General features: G+C 37.0%; 1 protein-coding gene across 1 annotated transcript; it reads right to left on the bottom strand.

Annotated features, from left to right (window-relative positions):
* Window positions 1-312: 312 nt before the first annotated feature.
* LOC308687691 (CMRF35-like molecule 8) lies at window positions 313-4,697 on the bottom strand. Its single transcript, XM_081360402.1, has 7 exons — window positions 4,449-4,697; window positions 3,399-3,704; window positions 3,003-3,152; window positions 2,309-2,347; window positions 2,015-2,122; window positions 1,873-1,919; window positions 313-1,750 (listed from the first exon to the last, which is right to left on the bottom strand). Exons 1-7 carry the CDS (start codon window positions 4,489-4,491, stop codon window positions 1,595-1,597), a joined length of 849 nt encoding a protein of 282 aa, XP_081216528.1. The 5' UTR covers window positions 4,492-4,697; the 3' UTR covers window positions 313-1,594.
* Between the last annotated feature and the right edge of the window lie 13,868 nt (window positions 4,698-18,565).

Raw genomic sequence — 18,565 nt, forward strand, 5'->3', positions numbered from 1 at the left:
AATAGTATAGGTGATCCACCCGGAAGTAAAAAATCCTCCGCTATACCTTTAAGTTAACTCCTTTTTGTCACAGAAGATACAAAATTAAGGACTTTTTTAATGAGAATTAGAGGCCTCAATTATGGGAGTAAAAGTTTAGAGACACGACATGCGCATCTACAAAGTGTTGCAGTAACAATTAGAGCTTTTTATAGGTAATTATTTCAGTAATCTCTATTTGAGGTGGTCAAGGACTTTCATTCATTATCAAGGAGAACCGTGACGAGATTGACGGCAACCATATGCAAATGACAATCACAGCGAAGCCATGGAAGTGCAGAAATCACAAGCTTTTATTGAAAATTCATGAAATGTTGTTTTATTGCTGCAAATCTCAACGCCACATAGGTATATCTTAAAACTCTTATGCCTTAAAACCATTTCTCATGGCTGTAAAGAGGAAAATGTTTTTTTTTTTGTTTTTTTTTTTTTTTTTAATATGTCAGTTTCTCTGGTTTGCCATGACACGTAAAAAAAGACAAATATATGAAATAGTTGAAATGTGAAATTCCTCACCAGCAGACGATTCCACATGTTTACATAGATTATGGATCCTACTTCAATCATATTCCATTCATTTATGTGGCCTGTATAACTGTCATTGTTTTCTTGAAATTCTCAGAATTGCTGATAAGTAGAGTAAGCATGTTTTTATTTTATGTATTTGTGATTTCATTACAAATCTCAGTATACATTTGAAATGTACAGTTTTGTCATGAGCTATGTTTGTTTTAGAGGTTGTGAAATCAACTTATGCTCAAAATTGGAATATCACATAAAATTTGTGAATAAAGTAGCATTTCCATCTCATGTCCTGGGAAACTGGCACAAAATATCTGTAATAAAATTGGAAGTTGCTGCAATCGTGAAAGAAACTGTGGCTCTTTTTTCCTCCATCATAAATGAGTTGTGTTCAGAGCGTCAGACAAAACACAATAAACTCTGTCATGTTCTCTGGGGTTCGAATGCTGATGTTTGTGAACAATCATGTGAGTCGCTTCTGGAGGAATTAAACCAAATCATTCTGATCACAGACTTTGACTCAGGCGTTTCAGAACCATCAAACTAACATTTGAGATGCTTAGTCCAGTCATCTAATCAGAGCCTCTTTTGAGGCAGTCACATGGACTTTGTTGCTCATCAAACGATTTATTTAACAAACGTGTTTAGTTTAAAAGTAGTTTAAGCATATGTCTTATTATCGGATAAAATCCACCTCAAATGAGCGCATACATTATCATGCACATTTTAAGAATGTATGCACATCTAATTTTTTAACGTGATATCCCAAAATGCGCATAAAAGTAGGTGTATGGAAACATATTGTCGGTATCTGAAGTGGAACAAATACTGAATTTGGTGCCATTTTCTCAGCTGGAGGGACAGAAAAATATATTGCATTTGGAGAAGTGACATATTTTTAAATGTTTTTTTATTTTTTTTCCATATACTGTTCAGAAATTAATGTTAATGTCCAGACAAATTGTCCTGACACACTTGTTTCAGGCTTGTAATGTAGAACATGTTGAGTGAGGATAGTGGAGTGCATTTTTTTTTATACATTGCCATAGACAGCATCTTCCTGGCTAGTGTTGAAGTGTAGGTTCTGATAGATTGGATCTGATTGGCTCTTGTCCTTTGACTTGTTATTGGATTTCTTTAGGGTGGCGTAGGGTCTGCCATCAGGAGCGTTCGCATAAACACCGATGGCCTGAATCACAAACACAAACCGTTATTCAGTTGCTAATCAGCCGTTGAAATGGTTTATAAAGAAAGCAGAAGTTGTGTGTTTGTGGTGTCTCGGATCTTATGATGTTCCTGTGTGCCACTCACCTCCTCGAACTGACGCTCATTGTATATAGATCTAGTTGTAAAATATCCTGAAATAAAGCAAAGAATATGGATTTTTTTTTCTGTTTATTTATTTATTTATTTATTTATTTATTTTTTATGTCATATTTGAATATTTACACACTTGATTGCTTGACCCTCTTTCTCCACTGACAAGTGACCAGTCCAACTGAAGATATGATCAACATAACAACCAGTCCAATAGAAGCATAGAGAATAAGATACACAGGCACTGGGAATATATAAGATGCAATTAAAAGTAATAGTTAATTTTTCATGACACCTTTATATCATATAGAGGACTTTTGGGTCATAACATTTTTATTTGCATATATAGTGACGAAAGAAAATGGAAACAGTTTGCATAACTTAAATAAGACATGTAAAATGATCTATCTATAAAGGGGCTGCAACTCACGTGCTTTTTTGCCAGCTGGACCAGATGATTTGACAAAACCTTTAAAAGGAGGAGACAGCAACATCTGTTAAGCCTTAAAGTGGACCAATTATGCTAAATTTGTTTGAACATAAATGTGTGTCAACAACCACCCTGTAATGGTAAAAAATCCACCCACTCCTTTCCTATTAATCCCCATAAATCAGTGTCTCAAAAGCTGTTCCAGGTTTCTGCCTTCTGTGATGTCACAGTAGGGCAAGCCCCGCCCATGATTGATGACGATCCCGCCCTGAGTGAGCCGCACACAGTCCACCATGTTTATATCGTCGCTAGAGCAGCTAGTGATACAATTCTCAAAAATGGATCAATACTGTTCATCATCTACCTTAATATCCAGAACATGTAAGTATCAGACTTTATATTTTGGGAATGTTTGCAAATGGCCTTTCTGAATGTGCTTGTTAGCACGCTGTATAGCTAATGTGCCTAAAGTTACCATTGTCTCTGACTGTATTCACAGAGACCAGAGCTATGTCGTGATTTTTAACCGAAAACGCTCAAAATCTGTATAATTCATAAACGCACATTTATAATTAGGGCATGCTATAATATATGATCTGTGGTGTATTTTGAGCTGAAACTTCACAGACACACTCTGTGGACAAATGACAGATTGAGGTAAGATAGAAATGCAGGCATTAAAATGTTTGTCTACCTGTTGATGTCAGTGAGCGTGCGCTGTCCTTAGTGGTTGAAGATATGGAAGCTGAGTGTCTTGGTGTAGTCGATTCAGCAATTGTCCATGGATTTGTTTGTGTTTCCGTCGTCTTAAGATGAGTCACTTCTTCCAAGTTCTTTGTGTTGTCTGTTTGTACGTTTTAGAGATATTGTCAAAGACACATCTGTATTTCTGGGATCATCCTAAAGAACAGTTTTGTTGCCTAAATAGCTTATTTAGCCATTTAATATGAATCAAACAGTTGTACTGCAAACCTTCATTGCTGTCTCACACAGGCAAAATTAGGATTAAGGATAAGATTTGAGTATGTGGCAGCCATTGATAGCTTGGCAAAGTAATGTAATGCATAATCATGTTGCCTGTCATTATTACCTTTAGATACTGTTAGATGGATTTCCTGATATGTGTCTAGTCCAATTCTCTGCACTCCACACCAGTAAATCCCAGAGTCGGACTCCTGTAGATCAGTGATGGTCACGGTGAACGTTCCTGTCCCAGAATCCTCTAGTTTGTATCTCCCTTTAGGTGACCGGTAAGATTTAACTAAAATATCTCTGTCTTTACATGGATCTCTGCAGAAATACTTTATGTTGGTTGAAGCCCATCCGTGAGAACAAGAAATGGTGACGTATCTTCCGATATATCCAGAAATTCGACCAGTAGTTGAAGTCTTAAATTCTGTTTAAGGAAAATAGGGTTTTTACTAATCAGTTCCTCTTCGAGACGCTTCGGTTTCAGTTATTCAATTGCAAATGTAACTTACTGTTACTCTTACTGCCTATTACTGTACTTATTGTCAACATTATAATAGGAAGCATCAGTGCTTAACAGCCACTGCATTTATTTACTTTAAATGTATTATATTTCCAGCACAAATGCAAACAGATATTATTTGAGAAATTATTTGTTCAGAGTGATCTGACTAAACACATACTTATATTCACGACCTTTCTCTGTGTGTTAACTGTAGTATTTTATACATTTGATCAGGTGGTGTTGGATGTGTTTTGACATAATCATGATTTGACCTGAATCACCGAGCTAATTTATTGCCCAATCTCTGAGTTAGGTTTACCTGTTTGATTACAGCACCCTTGTGATTCTACAGCATTAGATCCAGCATTTTCAATATAATCCAAAGGATTTCTTAAAAGTTATATATATATAAAAAAAAAACTCCCAGGAGAATTAATTTAACACTGGATTTTTTGCTGTGTAGTTAAGTGATTTTAGATGCACATAGAAAAAATGTCTGGCGAGTTTGTGGCCATCTGATTGGCCTTTATAGCCTTTATTGGCTGTCAACAGTTGGCGCCCGATTAATTGGAGCACACTTACTCTTATTTGCTTTCATGGTGCTCAGCAAACTGAATGATTCCCATAGACAGTAGAGTTTCTATCACACATCTATTGAGAACTTACCTGACAGAAACATCCAGAGCCAGAGAACACTGAAGAACTTCATTTTGGGTAGGGATCCTATTATGGATGGTTTAGTCCAGTTTTAGCTTTCTAAGCGTTAATATTGGCATTAGGATCTCTTATACCATCAAGAGCAGTAGTAAACATGTATGCCTGTATCCTCCTGTGCACTCACATTCTCACATGTACGCTGGTTTCAAGACACCCACACACTCCTATCCAGAACCTGACCACTTCCTCTTGATTAACTTTTGGTTTGAATGGACATTCCCCTTTTATGCAGGTCCAGGGTAAGGTCACAGGAAGCCAGAAATTATTAAAACAGTCTTAAAGGGATAGTTCACTTCAAAATGAAAATTCTGTCATCATATACTCACCCTTAAGTTGTTTCAAACCTGTATGAATTTCTTTCTTCTGCTGAACACAAAGGAAGATATTTTGAAGAATGTAAGCAACCAAACAGTTAACTGGACCCATTGACTTCCATAGTAGGAAAAAAAAACCACTATGGAAGTCAATGGGGCCAGTTAACGGTTTGGTTGCTGACATTCTTCAAAATATCTTTATAAAGTATATAATTTTGAAGTGAAATATCCCTTTAAATCAATGTTAATTTATTTCGGCAAACACTGTTACAAAGACCATACACTCACAAAAGAAGTCAAGAGTCAAACTGCCCAACTAAAGCAAATACGGATTACCATAATGGTGACCAAACATGTTCAATAAATCATCAACATCGAAACCTCTGTTAATTCTCAATAAGAACTTCTGTTGACGTCTGACAGAAATAAAGTCAGTCTGGTTAGTAATAAGTGAAGCTGGTAATGCTGTGGTTTAATCCACATTTGCTGAGATCTTGAGAGATTTAATGTCTTCTTTTATCTTCAGCTGATTTCATCTAAGACTGTGGCAGAGTTTCACACAGCTCATTTTATGGTAGAACAGGGGTGTCCAACCCTTCAGGCCCGTCCTGCAGATTTATATGTTGTTTCTTGAATTACATTATATGAATGATTAGGGATGGAGCTAAACCCTGCAGGACAGTGGACCTCAAGGGCTAGAGTTATAAGAAATATTAGAAATATAACAACATATCCTGGGAGATACAACTGATAAATTCCAAACTATGTGTTGATACATTGTACTTAATTCCAGATTATATAAAAAGTGACATATAATGATTTTTTGATGATCATTTGAGAGTCACTGATGAGAGCTTGACTAACATGACCTGCCAGAACTGACACTACACTTGATATTGATAGAAGTTGAACTGATGTCTAGGAGTAGTGACATTGTCCAAGATACAAGAATTTTTTTTTTTAGAATAGTCATGCAAAATATGATTATACAAACTATAAACAAAAAGCTTACAAAATTGATATAAAAGGAGATAAACAAAATCCAACCTGACACCCCTTGTGGTCATTTGAGGAAGTAACAAATAGTTGTCACCTACATGCATGTTTTCATTACACTGGGTAAACCCAGCCTGATCTGCTGGCGATTTGATTTCGCCCTGCACCTCAGGCTGGAAACCTGTACATATATCTATCCTGCTTCCTTTACAAATTTGCAGGAACCAATCACAAACTGGCTTATCCACCTGGTGCGCTATTGGCGGGTTTAATCCAATCCAATTCCAGAGCCTTTACAGCTCTGTACAATTCCTTTTAACCTCTCGACGATGCTCAATGGCTTCTTTTTAGCAAACAAATCGGTCGAGTGGGTGTAAATGCCACTAACTTTCATGGTTTTTTTTTTTGCACAACCTGCAAAAAATCACTTGATTCCATTGCTGCTTCTGCAAACCGCTGATCAACACGTTTAGTACGTCACCTGGATCGTTGGTCTAAATCGTTGAAGGACTCCCCAGACCAATGTTCAGTCTTAAAAGATAGAGCTTGGTCTGGTGATAACCAGACCATATTTTCATTCATATATATATGAATGAAAAAAAAAAAAAAAAAAAAATATATATATATATATATATATATATATATATATATATATATATATATATATATATATATATATATATATATATATATTTTTTTTTTTTTTTTTTTTTTTTTCTTATATTTTTGATCTTCCTGATTACCTTGGGCCTTTGATTTTGATCTTAAACATATCAGGTTTTCACTGATTGTCTGAATATCATTTCTTAAAGGGGTCATGAATTAAGAAATTAATTTCTCCTTGATCTTTTGACATATAAGAGGTCATTAAAAACATCCTGTACATTTTTATTGAAATCAAGATCAGAAAACGACTCGTTTTGGAATTTGTGACAGAGAACATAGTAAAAAAAAGAGAGACTCCTTTAATACTAGGATCAGAGATTCTCATAGAGTTCATGTGACTGGCCCATGTTGAGCTGTACATTCTCATAGACTGTATGTGCTTGGCTCTTTGGGACTTCAGGTCTGTTGATAGGTTTCACTTTAGTGCTCTTGTCTGTGTTAGGAGTGTCATTCTCGTACACACTCTCTTCCTGCATCAAGAAAACAAAAGTGCACTAGTAATATGTCTGCTGGGTCATTGCATACAGAATAATAAGTTGGGTTTTTAGGTTATTTTTAAAGGTCAGTCAGTGACTTACAAAATCTTTGGCATCACTCTTCTGTTCATCTCTGCCTTTATTAAGCTTGTTGACAGGCGTCACACTGCCTATGGAAATATCAAAACAAAGAATGGTTTTAAAAATACATTGATCAAATCTTTCTATTGTTTTAAATTATGCTGATTGTATGCATGGCTTGTTTATTTATTACCTGTACTTGCTGATGCCTTGACTTTTTTCCTGTACTGATGACCAGCGACCACAAATATGATCACTGCTATGACCAGACCACCGACAGCATACTGTATGTATACTGTAGTGTTCGAGGATGCTGAGGAAGAGATAGAAAGATATTTTTGTATCATTAAATCATTCAGATAGCCGTCATCTGGATAATTTCTCTCCAATTAAAGGAGCATTGACTTGTTGATGTACTTAAATACACTGTAAAAGATCGCCAGGAATTTACAGGATTAAAGAGTATTATTTTACGATAAATGAATGTAGTCAAATTTACTGTGAAATTAATGCATGCTGTGTCATTTTCTTACAAATTACTGCGAATGAACAGAAAAGTTTTGGATTTTGTACCTTGTATATTTATATTCATATTTGTGATCTAGCCAAATCAGAAAAGTGACAAATTAAAACATTTGTAAAAATAATGACAAGCTACAATATAAAATAAGCTAATTTGATGATTGTAAGTTCTTCAAACTATAGTATTATTAGCGTTATTTCAGCATTAAGATTTACCAATATCAAATTTCAAATTCATAATTGTTAGTAGATGGATGTTTCACATTAGAGTAACAGCTGCTGAGATTCATCTTTGAAAGATGAGATATCATCTTGCAACTCAAGTTTCCTCGTCACTCTTGTGACCGATGAATAGGACGCGATAGAGCCGGTCCCTCCTGCCAATATGAGGTTGGTGTTTAACAGCCCATACTTCATTGTACCCAAGAAAAGCTGTGGGTTATGACTTATCTTGGACCTGCGAGTTTTGAATCAGAGTCTCCACAAGCTGCCGTTCAAAATACTCACGCAGAAACGCTTCGAATGCGTTCGAGGGTTGAGCATATCGGTACAAGGTCCTGCCCTTCGGGCTGTCCCTGTCTCCCCACACCCTCACGGAGTAACACGGCGTTCACATCCTCAACTCTCTTGACGACTGGCGGATACTGGCACACTCTCGAGAATAGTTATAAAAACACAGGACATGGCAAAGCGGCACTCATAGAAGGCGTGCCGCCAGACCTTCAGCCTGTGGTCGGACACCTTGTTTCTTCGGGCAGGAGTGCCCTTAGAACAGGTGTCCAGGCATGCTGTGGTGTTGCCTATGCCACCGGCTGGGGTGCCACGTACAACGGGCATGCAGTGTCAGGGGTGTGGACGGGCCCCCAACTGCATTGGCACATCAACTACATTGAGTTGCTGGCAGTACGGACAACAACTGGTATGTACGGACAACACTGCGATCGTTGCATACATCAACCGGCAGGGTGGTATACGCTCCCGTTGCATGTCGCAAATCACTGATTTGGAGAGAGTTCGGGGAGGCTCTGGCACACAGCTGGCTCCGGGACCTTCGCAAATATGTGTTTCACCCAGTGAGCCTACTTACACAGACCCTGTGCAAAGTCAGGGAGGATGAGGAGCAGGTTCTGCTGGTGGCTCCCTATTGGCCTACTTGGACCTGGTTCCCAGAACTCAAGCTCCTTGTGACAGCCCCTCCCTGGCCCATTCCTCTGAGAAAGGACTTTCTCTCTCAGAGATGGGGTACCCAATGGCACCCACGTCCGGACCTCTGGAAACTCCATGTCTGGTCCCTGAACAGGACGTGGAGGTTCTAGGTGACTTACCCCCAGAGGTACTTAACACCATTGTTTCGGCGCGAGCACCGTCTACGAGACACGCTTGCGCCCAGAAGTGGAACCTGTTCGTTGAGTGGTGTTCCTCTCACCAATAGGACCCCCAAAGATGTTCGATAGGGCAGAAGATGGCATAGATGGCAAATCAGTGGGGAATCATGACCTGGTTGTCAGGTTTCTTTTGGGGGGGGGGGGCGAGACGATTAAATCCTCCTAGACCCCTCTCCATACCCTCTTGGGACCTTGCACTGGTGCTTTGAGCACTTCAGGATGCTCCCTTTGAGCCCCTGCAGTCTGTCCATGAAGACTTTGCTGCTGGTTGCACTGGCCTCTATCAAGAAGGTATAGGACCTGCAGGCATACATGGACAGAACTCAAAGCCTCAGGACCTCAGACCAGCTCTTTGTCTGTTTCGGAGGCCAGCAGAAGGGAAAGGCTATCTCCAAGCAGAGGTTTGCCCAGTGGATAATGGATGACATTGCCTTGGCTTACAAACACAAGGCATGCCCTACCTGCTCAGGTTGCGTGCTGACTCCACGACAGGCGTTGCATCATCCTGGGTGCTGGCACGTGGCACCTCACTAACACATATCTGTAGAGCTGCGGGCTGGGAGACACCCAACTTGTTCGCTAGGTTTTATTACCTACGTGTAGAGCCGGTCTCCTCCCGTGTTCTCACCTTAAACAGGTATAAGCACTGAGAGGCTCGGCTCTGTCGGCTTGCTGCATCCTATAGTGTGATATATTGCTCCAGAGTGAAAAACCTGTAGAGTCCTCTACCACCCTTTGGGGCTGGAAGTAGCGGATCGTCCAGTGCCAGGCCTTTATCCCACTGAATCCTTGAGATCCGGGTCTAGGTCTACTTACCCTTAAATATAACAGGTTATGTCAAATAACCTGCTTTCTGGGATACCCCCCTATGCTGTGTGCTTTTTTCTGCAAATATGGCTGATTTTTAGATTATACCCCCCATTTTTTATTTCCCATTAATTTTTAAGGTGGTCATTGTTTACCATAAGGAGAACAAGTGTGACTATTTTTTTAGGACCATTTAACTTTTTCGTATCATAGTAATTTTGTGTGTGTGTGTGCGTTCACATAGCAAGTGCCATAAAAGTAACCAAGTGTTATACCATTCTGATGGTAAAATTATTGGTTAAAAGTGGCCAAAGAGCATCAGAGGGTTAAGAATGTGTCTGCGTGCTTGAGTAAAATATTAACATGACAATGAGGATTTTTCAACTTCATTAAAATGAAAACAAATAGATACCTTTAGATACTGTTAGATTGACTTTCTGATATGTGTCTAGAACAGCTCTATCCACTCCACACCAGTAAATCCCAGAGTCGGACTCCTGTAGATTAGTGATGGTCACGGTGAACGTTCCTGTCCCAGAATCCTCTAGTTTGTATCTCCCTTCAGGTGACTGGTCAGATTGAACTAAAATATCTCTGTCTTCACATGGATCTCTGCAAAAATACTTTATGTTGTTTGAAGCCAATTTATGAGAACAAGAAATGATGATGTGTTTCCCATTGTATCCATGTAACTCAGTTCCATCTGTTGCTGAATCCCTAAATCCTGATCAATGAAATACAATGTATTCAGTCATTAGTTCTCTAAAAAATCTAACATACTGTGTGATTTAAGAGTCCACATGGAAAACATGGGTTTAAATATCTAATTTAAATCATGAACTAAAGTTTTAGAATTTTTAACATTGTGAAACAAGGAAATGTTAAGCTGTAAATAAGAAATATTTCCGATTTTGCAGTATTTTTTTGGTGACTAAGCGAATTTTGGTAAATGAGTGTCATTTGTGTGAAACTTTGTACAAATGGTGATTTTTTTTTCCACTGAAGCTTTTTGGAACATCTAAAATCATACTGGAGGACATCATGAGGTTTTGTTCATGTCATCTCCAGTTCTGTTGCCATCAAAGTAAAAAGAGGATGTGGAAAATAGTATACTTTCATAAGAGACTTTTGAATCCCTCTGTGTTTAAAATTCTCTGAACATAAGTAAAAGCTCTCTTTCATGTAAATCCTAACCAGCCACAACATGGAATTAGGCTTGTCATGATTACACATTTTTATTGAGCTATATATTGTCCCAGAAATAATTGCGATGAATGAAATTATTGTCATTTTAAAACCATTTTATGCCTCTGAACGGTTCCAACTGTAGACTGTCTGTAGTCGTCAGGAAAACACTATAACGCCTCGAGTAACGCCTTTTCTACACCAGTCGTCGGTTTGTGTGTGAAGGAGCTGCCTGACCCCCACTTTTGCCTCTGACACAGAGCAGACAAGATGACAGAGACATTCATTATCATGTTAACATAATGAGCTATATATGATGTGACCAAAAGTTATCGAGGTCATGCTCATATATCGTGTGATAGAGTATTTATCTCGATAGGCCTACACGCAATGAGAAGCAGGACACTAGCTGCGTTTAAGTCCATTTTTTATGCCCTTCTCTCACTCTTCTACTCGTTCACTTGGATGCACGTCGTTGCTTATGTTGCACTAGCGCCCACTACTGGCGGAACCCTTGAAATGTGTCTAAATGGAACAAACTAAGCCCTTGATCACTAGGAATCCAACATGGAGTCGATTAATTATTTTTTTTTTTATTAATTATACAGATTTTTTCCTCATAAATTGGTTTACACACCATTCTATAGGCCTGTATGTATGTCTGGGCTGTTGATTTTTTTTTATTTTATTTTTTTTATAAACACATATTATTATTAGGAAGAATATTATTACATAATATTATTATTTAATGTAAAATATAAAATAAAAAAACGAAAAAGATAACAATATAATAAACGGTGTAAGGTGTAAAAAAAAACTGTCAGCATAAGGTAGCTATAGGGCTCGCTTTCACATACAGGCTTTGACAGGCCTGTTTCACATTGCTATATATGAAATCGCAAATATGTTCAGATTTGTTGTGATTTATTGCATTATGCAATGTGGAGAGACAAACAAAGCAAAGCACTAATGTTCTTGTCAAATATATGCTATTTTAGTTTTTTGCACTTTAGAGAAACTCACCTGTTACTCGCAGACTCTGACAGAATAACAGCTTCCTCTGTTTCTAAGTTCATTACCCTTGAATACAGAGAATGGTTTCGTAGTTTGCGGTTTCTAGTGAGAATGTTCAGAATTTGTTGAAAAGCTGATTCCAGATCAGTATTTTAAGTTGGAGCATAAATGTTGATATAATTGTTTACATGCACTTTAAAAGTTTGATTTCAGTCAAACAAAAGCAATAATGGTAACACTTTAGAATACTGTATCTTACTTACTGCATAACTAATAAGTAATTATTGAAGAACTAATAGGTAATTATTCATTAACTACTTCTTCACAACTGTAACTACTAAGGAATTTGTGTTAACTAATCAGTATGTAATATATTTTTATGATTGTGTTCAGTAACAGTTAGTTAATCAATAAATAATTAATTCTGTCATAACTCTTGAAGAACTACTACTAATTATCTACTAATTAAGGTTCAAGAAAAATAACTAAGAAGTAACTACTAATGAACAGTCATACAAAACTAACCTCAGATTAGTTTTTATATTTTATATACAGTACTGTGTGTGTCTGTTTTCCTCAGCATAGAATGCCATTGAGTAAATTCATGTTTGAGGCAATGACTGAGGGAAACTGAAAATATAGGGAACTTATTAGTAATTCATAAATAATTATCAAATAATTCCGCAGGAATTACTTAGAACCTGGAACAGTATTCTAAAGTGAGAATATAGGGAACTCATTAGTAATTAATAAATAATTATCAAATAATTATCCAGGAATTAGGCTACTTATAACCTGAAACTGTATTCTAAAGTGAACATATAAGGAAATTAATTGGTAATTAACAAATAATTATTAGATAATTCTTCAGGAATTACTTGGAATCTGGAACAGTATTCTAAAGTGAGAATATAGGGAACTCATTAGTAATTAATACAGAATTACCACATACTTCTGACTCAAATCAAACTTACTGTAAAAAACACATTATTAACGGTATTATCTAAACCTTTGTAAAATAGATAAGTTATCATACATTATGATACATTTTGCTAATTAAATAAAATGTTTGCTTATTTGCAGATCAATATATAGCCTAGTAAATGTCTGCCCTTATCTTTCTTATTAGTGCTGAAGAATGACTAAAACTGGCTAGAAAATAAAATAAAAAACATTGATCAGTGCTTTTTACTTTTCAAGTAATTACCTTATACTTTTACTAAGGTAATTTTGAAAATGAATAGGCCAATAGTTTATCATTTTACTGGAGTAATATTTTATTGGGTTATCTGTACTTTTACTCAAGTACTTGATTTGTGTACTTCATCCACCACTCCACTGCTAAAATAAAACGGTTTATTGTAACCACTGTGTATGACTGTTCATTAGTTACTTCTTAGTTATTTTTCTTGCACATTAATTAATAGATAATTAATAATAGTTCTTCAAGAGTTATGACATAATTCATTAGTTATTGATTAACTAACTGAAACTTAACACAATCATACAATTCTATTACATACTAATTAGTTAACACATCTTCCTTAGTAGTTAACAGTAGTGACTTAAGTGTTAATAAATTATTATCTATTAGTTCCTCAATAATTCCTTATTAGTTATGCAGTAAGTAAGATACAGTATTCTAAAGTGTTACCGCAATAATTTATCTTAAAATTTGTGATGGCAGTTCAGTTTAAAAGACCTAGATGATGTGATCTGTTTAGCATGTATAGTACTAAATATGTGCACGTTGGACTAGTGCACTTGCTCCGAAAGACAAAAGTGATTTGCAATGAGTATAAACTGTGCATGTAATAGTACTTATTGTGCAAATTATATTTGACCGTACTGCAGAACGAAAGTCAAAATATGAAACAATAACTGACCTGACAAAAACATCCACATCCACAGCACATGAAAGCTCTTCATTTTCCTCAGTACTCTCGAGTATCCAGGCTATTTAGTACTTTGAAGTGTAGCTGACTCTATATTCATCATGACTCAAATACTACCTCCTAAAATGTCAGAGATGCTTTAAATAGAGATATGTCTTCCTCTTGTTTTCTCACTTCATGTGTATATGTTAACCATTTTACACACAGGTACAGTATGTCTTGGTGCTTGCTTTTGCCATTTAAATGAGTTTTTGGATATTGGGAATGCCTGAAGAGCATGCATGAGTACATACTAAGACTTACTGTTGGAATAAGACACAGAGACATTCAAAAGTCCGACAACCCAAAGGTATATTTTATTACACAATGAAAAAAACACGTTCAGACACAAAACCTCAACTTTTTGCAGCAAACACACATTTAGCAGTTTATGATACTGAAATGAGCATGTTAAAGTGTAGCTTTTGGAAAATGCACAGTATCATAGGTCATTTTGTCTTCAGACCCTATAATTGTACGTGGTCCACTATCTTTAGCTAGTATGCTAATGGCTGCATATGAAACTGAGTCTGCCCTATCAGAACTGGGGTTTGGAGTTTGTTTGCAGCTGGTCTCCGGTGATATGGTGATGGATGAGTACAGGGGAGGGTCTTGGATTTGATTGGCTGCAGGACTTTGATTGACAGTAGAATAAATGGTGATGTTTGCGACCTCCTCATAATCAACAGCAGTCTGTGTATTCAGTGATGATTTATTATGCTGTGAATAAAGAAACAAACTTACTACATTTTTTGTATTACAGATATGAGAATATTGGGGCATTTCATTGTACATTAATTTAATACATTACAACTACAATACAACTTAAACACTGTACAGTCAAATGACATTATGAGCATTTTTTTTAAACTATATTTAAATATGTACTGTTGAGTCAGTACACCACAGTAAATATCAGAAAAATAAATATGATACACAAATGTCCACTAGAGGACAGTATCTGTATATTCCCATATTACATTGAGATCATTCTGTGTTGCATTCAATTTGGAATTTCTTGTATCGTGCAATATTATTGAACGATAATTGAAGTTGGTTTTACAACTTGGAAAGTAGTGAAAATCCAACTCTTTTTACCCAGATGTGTGAATAACATGACAGAACTCATGCAAGGAGTTAATTTTAAACACTGTTGGTAAACATTCACTTTTATTCAAATGAAATGCAAAAATTAATCAACACTTCCACATTACATGATGATAAACTTGTTTGCAAGGATGGGTTTGCTAGCATTACATAGAATTGTAACTATTTGGTAGCTGAAATACTTTGTTGACAGTCAACTAAAAAGCTGATGGTTGCGCTGCCATTTAGTTTTCTCGAGCTGTATTTCGTCTTATGAGCTTTTTGCAGTGGAATGCCTTTGCGGTGTAAAGGAGTTTGGAGATAACAAGTAATATCCCACATTCGTGTTTGGATGAAACAGATTAATTTCAAAATATGATAATTTCTTAGTGCAGTATGCTTTTCAATGATTCAGATAAGAAAAAAAAAAAAAAACACCTTTGTAATAAAAGCCATAAAAGCTATATATATATAAAAAAAGGTTTCTGTCTTACCTCTGTGGGACATGTGGTGCCTTGGATTTCAGCATCAACTTAAGTTGGAAACAGGGAAACACTTTAGTAGATAGATTATAGGCTATATTGTGTTTAAAAAATGCAGTGTATTTGTACTTACCTTTAGAAATGTGTGACTTTCTCATGTGCATTTTCCATATACAGAGAACCACCCCAGATATAAACCCCATCACAGACAGAGTGACGACTGTGAACATCAGATAACCTAAAACACACAGAGACACTGCCTGTGTACGCTGAGCCAGACAAGATCCAATCCTGGGTGAACGTGATTTCACCAAGTACCACATGTTCCTGGATCAACATCTTTGTTGATCCTGGAACAACTTTCCAATCAACCAATCAGATTTGAGGGACAAGTTTACAGTTTATGTCAAGTTTAGGCTTAGAACCAGGGTGAGGTGCTTCACCATCAGTGTTATTCACCTATCATTTCCCTCGGATTTTAGGGAAAAGTTATGGGTAGGGTTAGGTTTAGGGGTAGGGATAGGGTAAAGACTAAATTTTGGGACAGGAATGTTATTCCAGGATCAACAAAATATGTTGATCCTTGAACATGTCTTACTCAGCAAAATCACGGTGACCACAATCCTGGTCCTTGGAGGGCCACTGTCCTGCAGGGTTTACCTCCAACCCTAATTAAACACACCTGAAACAGCTAATCAGGGTCTTATGCTATGTTCCAGACAACTTGAATTTCAGATTTTTTCCCATCTCCTATACTTCGAAATAATGCCTGAAATTCCACTTAAAGTGACATTTGACCTGAGAACTCAGGGCAAATCAACTCCAACCTCATTCCTTTTATGTGTCATTGTAGTCATTGAATCATTACAGATTAACATTGTTTATGTCACTAGCCGCGTTTCCACTGTCGGGCCAAAAGCGAGCGTGCTAGTGCGTGCCAGTTGCATTTCCACTGTAACTTCCGGGGATTGATCGGGCCTCATTGGGGCTTCCATCGGGTTTTTGGCCCGCCGAATACCTTGGTCCAAAACGGGCCAACTCAAAACTCCCTTTCAACGAGTGTTTGAAATAACTTCTGATTGTGATCCTATGTGGATTCTGATGACCGAATGAGGCAGAAATAAATTTATGTGACGCTAAAGGCTACTTATGCTAACCATTGCGATAATAGATACACATATGTTCATGGAAAATACCAGAGACTGCTTGAAGAACTTAGACAAATCATGTATGATTATGATCAAGTATTTATTTGGTTTCATGTTACCGGACCGGACTAATGCATCCGCATATTTCATAAATGACATTCTCTGATTAACTCGTATTGCTCCTGTTTTCTAGAGCGCCCTCTGTTGCTCTGGCTGAAAGGATAACAGTATAGTGAGACTGGAGAGATCGGTCAAACCTCCTCAGATCGCATAATGTCACAGAAAATAAGAATATGCTATAGAAATTCTCACTCTCTCTAAAGATTTTCTAATCGTGTAGTCCTTCACATGTAAATCAGTCTGCAGGCTTTCATAGACCACCTAGTAAGTCCGGGAAGGTCTCGTTTTTTTTTTAAGTTTTGTTACAAGCTGTTCACACAAACATAAAATGCTCTTGTTGACATCATGTGGTCAACATGTGAACATGACGTGTGATTGGACATTACAACCCGGATATCCCCACATCGTCCTGACTCGAACACGGCATTGCTACCAATATTAGACACTTCCAGGAAGGTGTTGAGGCAAGTTGCAGCTAAACTCTGCAGGACAGTGGCCAATCAGGAGCAGGAATGAACACTTCTGCTGTAAGCCACGTGATCGTCGAAACAAAACCTGTGTATATGGTTTTGTGTGTTAAATTAAGTGCTGTGTGTATGCTGGACGAAAGGGGCAGACATGAATGTCTTGTCAGGCACATTGTATATTAGTAAATAAGAGAAAGACTCACCAAACTGTGTGCTTTCATAAACTGCTGGTGTAGATGAAACAACAGCACTTTGAAATTCTTTAAATGTAAAAGAGGAACAACATCATCCCCTAATCTGTTCAGACACATAGATAAATACTCATCGTGATTAGCTCAGCGTTACCTGTCGTTGAAGATGTGTTGGTTATGATGTCATCAGGTGATTGAGATGTGGGGTGATTGAATGAACTTATTGTTATGGTGGATTGAGAATCCAAACTTGTCTCTGGTTTAGGAGATATGTGTCAGTTTTTTTTTTTTTTTTGTGTGTGTGAAAGTGTGTAATAGTTATTATAGTTATTAATAGTTATTTTACACTTATTTTACACAGTAAATCTACACACAATTCAATACATCCTTCTAACCTTTGGATACTTTCAGATTGACTTTCTGATATGTGTCTAGTCCAGTTCTCTCCACTCCACACCAGTAAATCCCAGAGTCGGACTCCTGTAGATCAGTGATGGTCACGGTGAATGTTCCTGTCCCAGAATCCTCTAGTTTGTATCTCCCTTCAGGTGACCGGTCAGATTGAACTAAAATATCTCTGTCTTCACATGGATCTCTGCAGAAATACTTAATGTTGGTTGAAGCCAATTTATGAGAACAAGAAATGATGATGTGTTTCCCACTGTATCCATGTAACTCAGCTCCATCTGTTGCTGAAATTCCTGCTGAATGCAAAAAAAAAAAAAAAAACACAGAACGTATCATACACAAGGGAGATGTCATTCTCAGTTTTATTCCTGATATTTTAATATTGAATTATTTTGATGAAGATCAGTGCATATAACACGGTGGCGTATGTGTGCTGTTATTGGGACACAATATAGAGATAGAATATAATTAAACTGATCTTTGAGAAAACTGTCACATTTGATAGTTTTGGGTACAAGTAGTTTATTTTGGCTACTCGTTGACTTTCTAGCTTTGCACTAGTGTATATCATTAAACAAAATAATGTGTATTCATTTTTTACACACAAGCAATTGGATTTTTGAGTTCATTAAAAAACATATGCAGTGGAATCAATGAAATATGAACAAAATTGACCATATCACATTTGATGTGACGGATTGCACCATGTTACAGAGTGACTTCCTGGACTTCTCTTCTTGGACTAAGGGGATATATGGCCCCTAAATTGCTTAGTAATGTTACT

This window comes from Scardinius erythrophthalmus (genome assembly GCF_964197995.2).
Source record: "Scardinius erythrophthalmus genome assembly, chromosome: 3".
Taxonomy (NCBI): Eukaryota; Metazoa; Chordata; class Actinopteri; order Cypriniformes; family Leuciscidae; genus Scardinius; species Scardinius erythrophthalmus.

Excerpts from the sequence above, each read along its gene's own strand:
- LOC308687691 (XM_081360402.1), bottom strand. The coding sequence starts at position 4,491 with ATGAAGTTCTTCAGTGTTCTCTGGCTCTGGATGTTTCTGTCAG. Across the intron at positions 3,705-4,448 it reads GCTCTGGATGTTTCTGTCAG|AATTTAAGACTTCAACTACT; the intron begins GTAAGTTCTCAA and ends TTCCTTAAACAG. Across the intron at positions 1,751-1,872 it reads ATGAGCGTCAGTTCGAGGAG|GCCATCGGTGTTTATGCGAA; the intron begins GTGAGTGGCACA and ends TTTGTGATTCAG.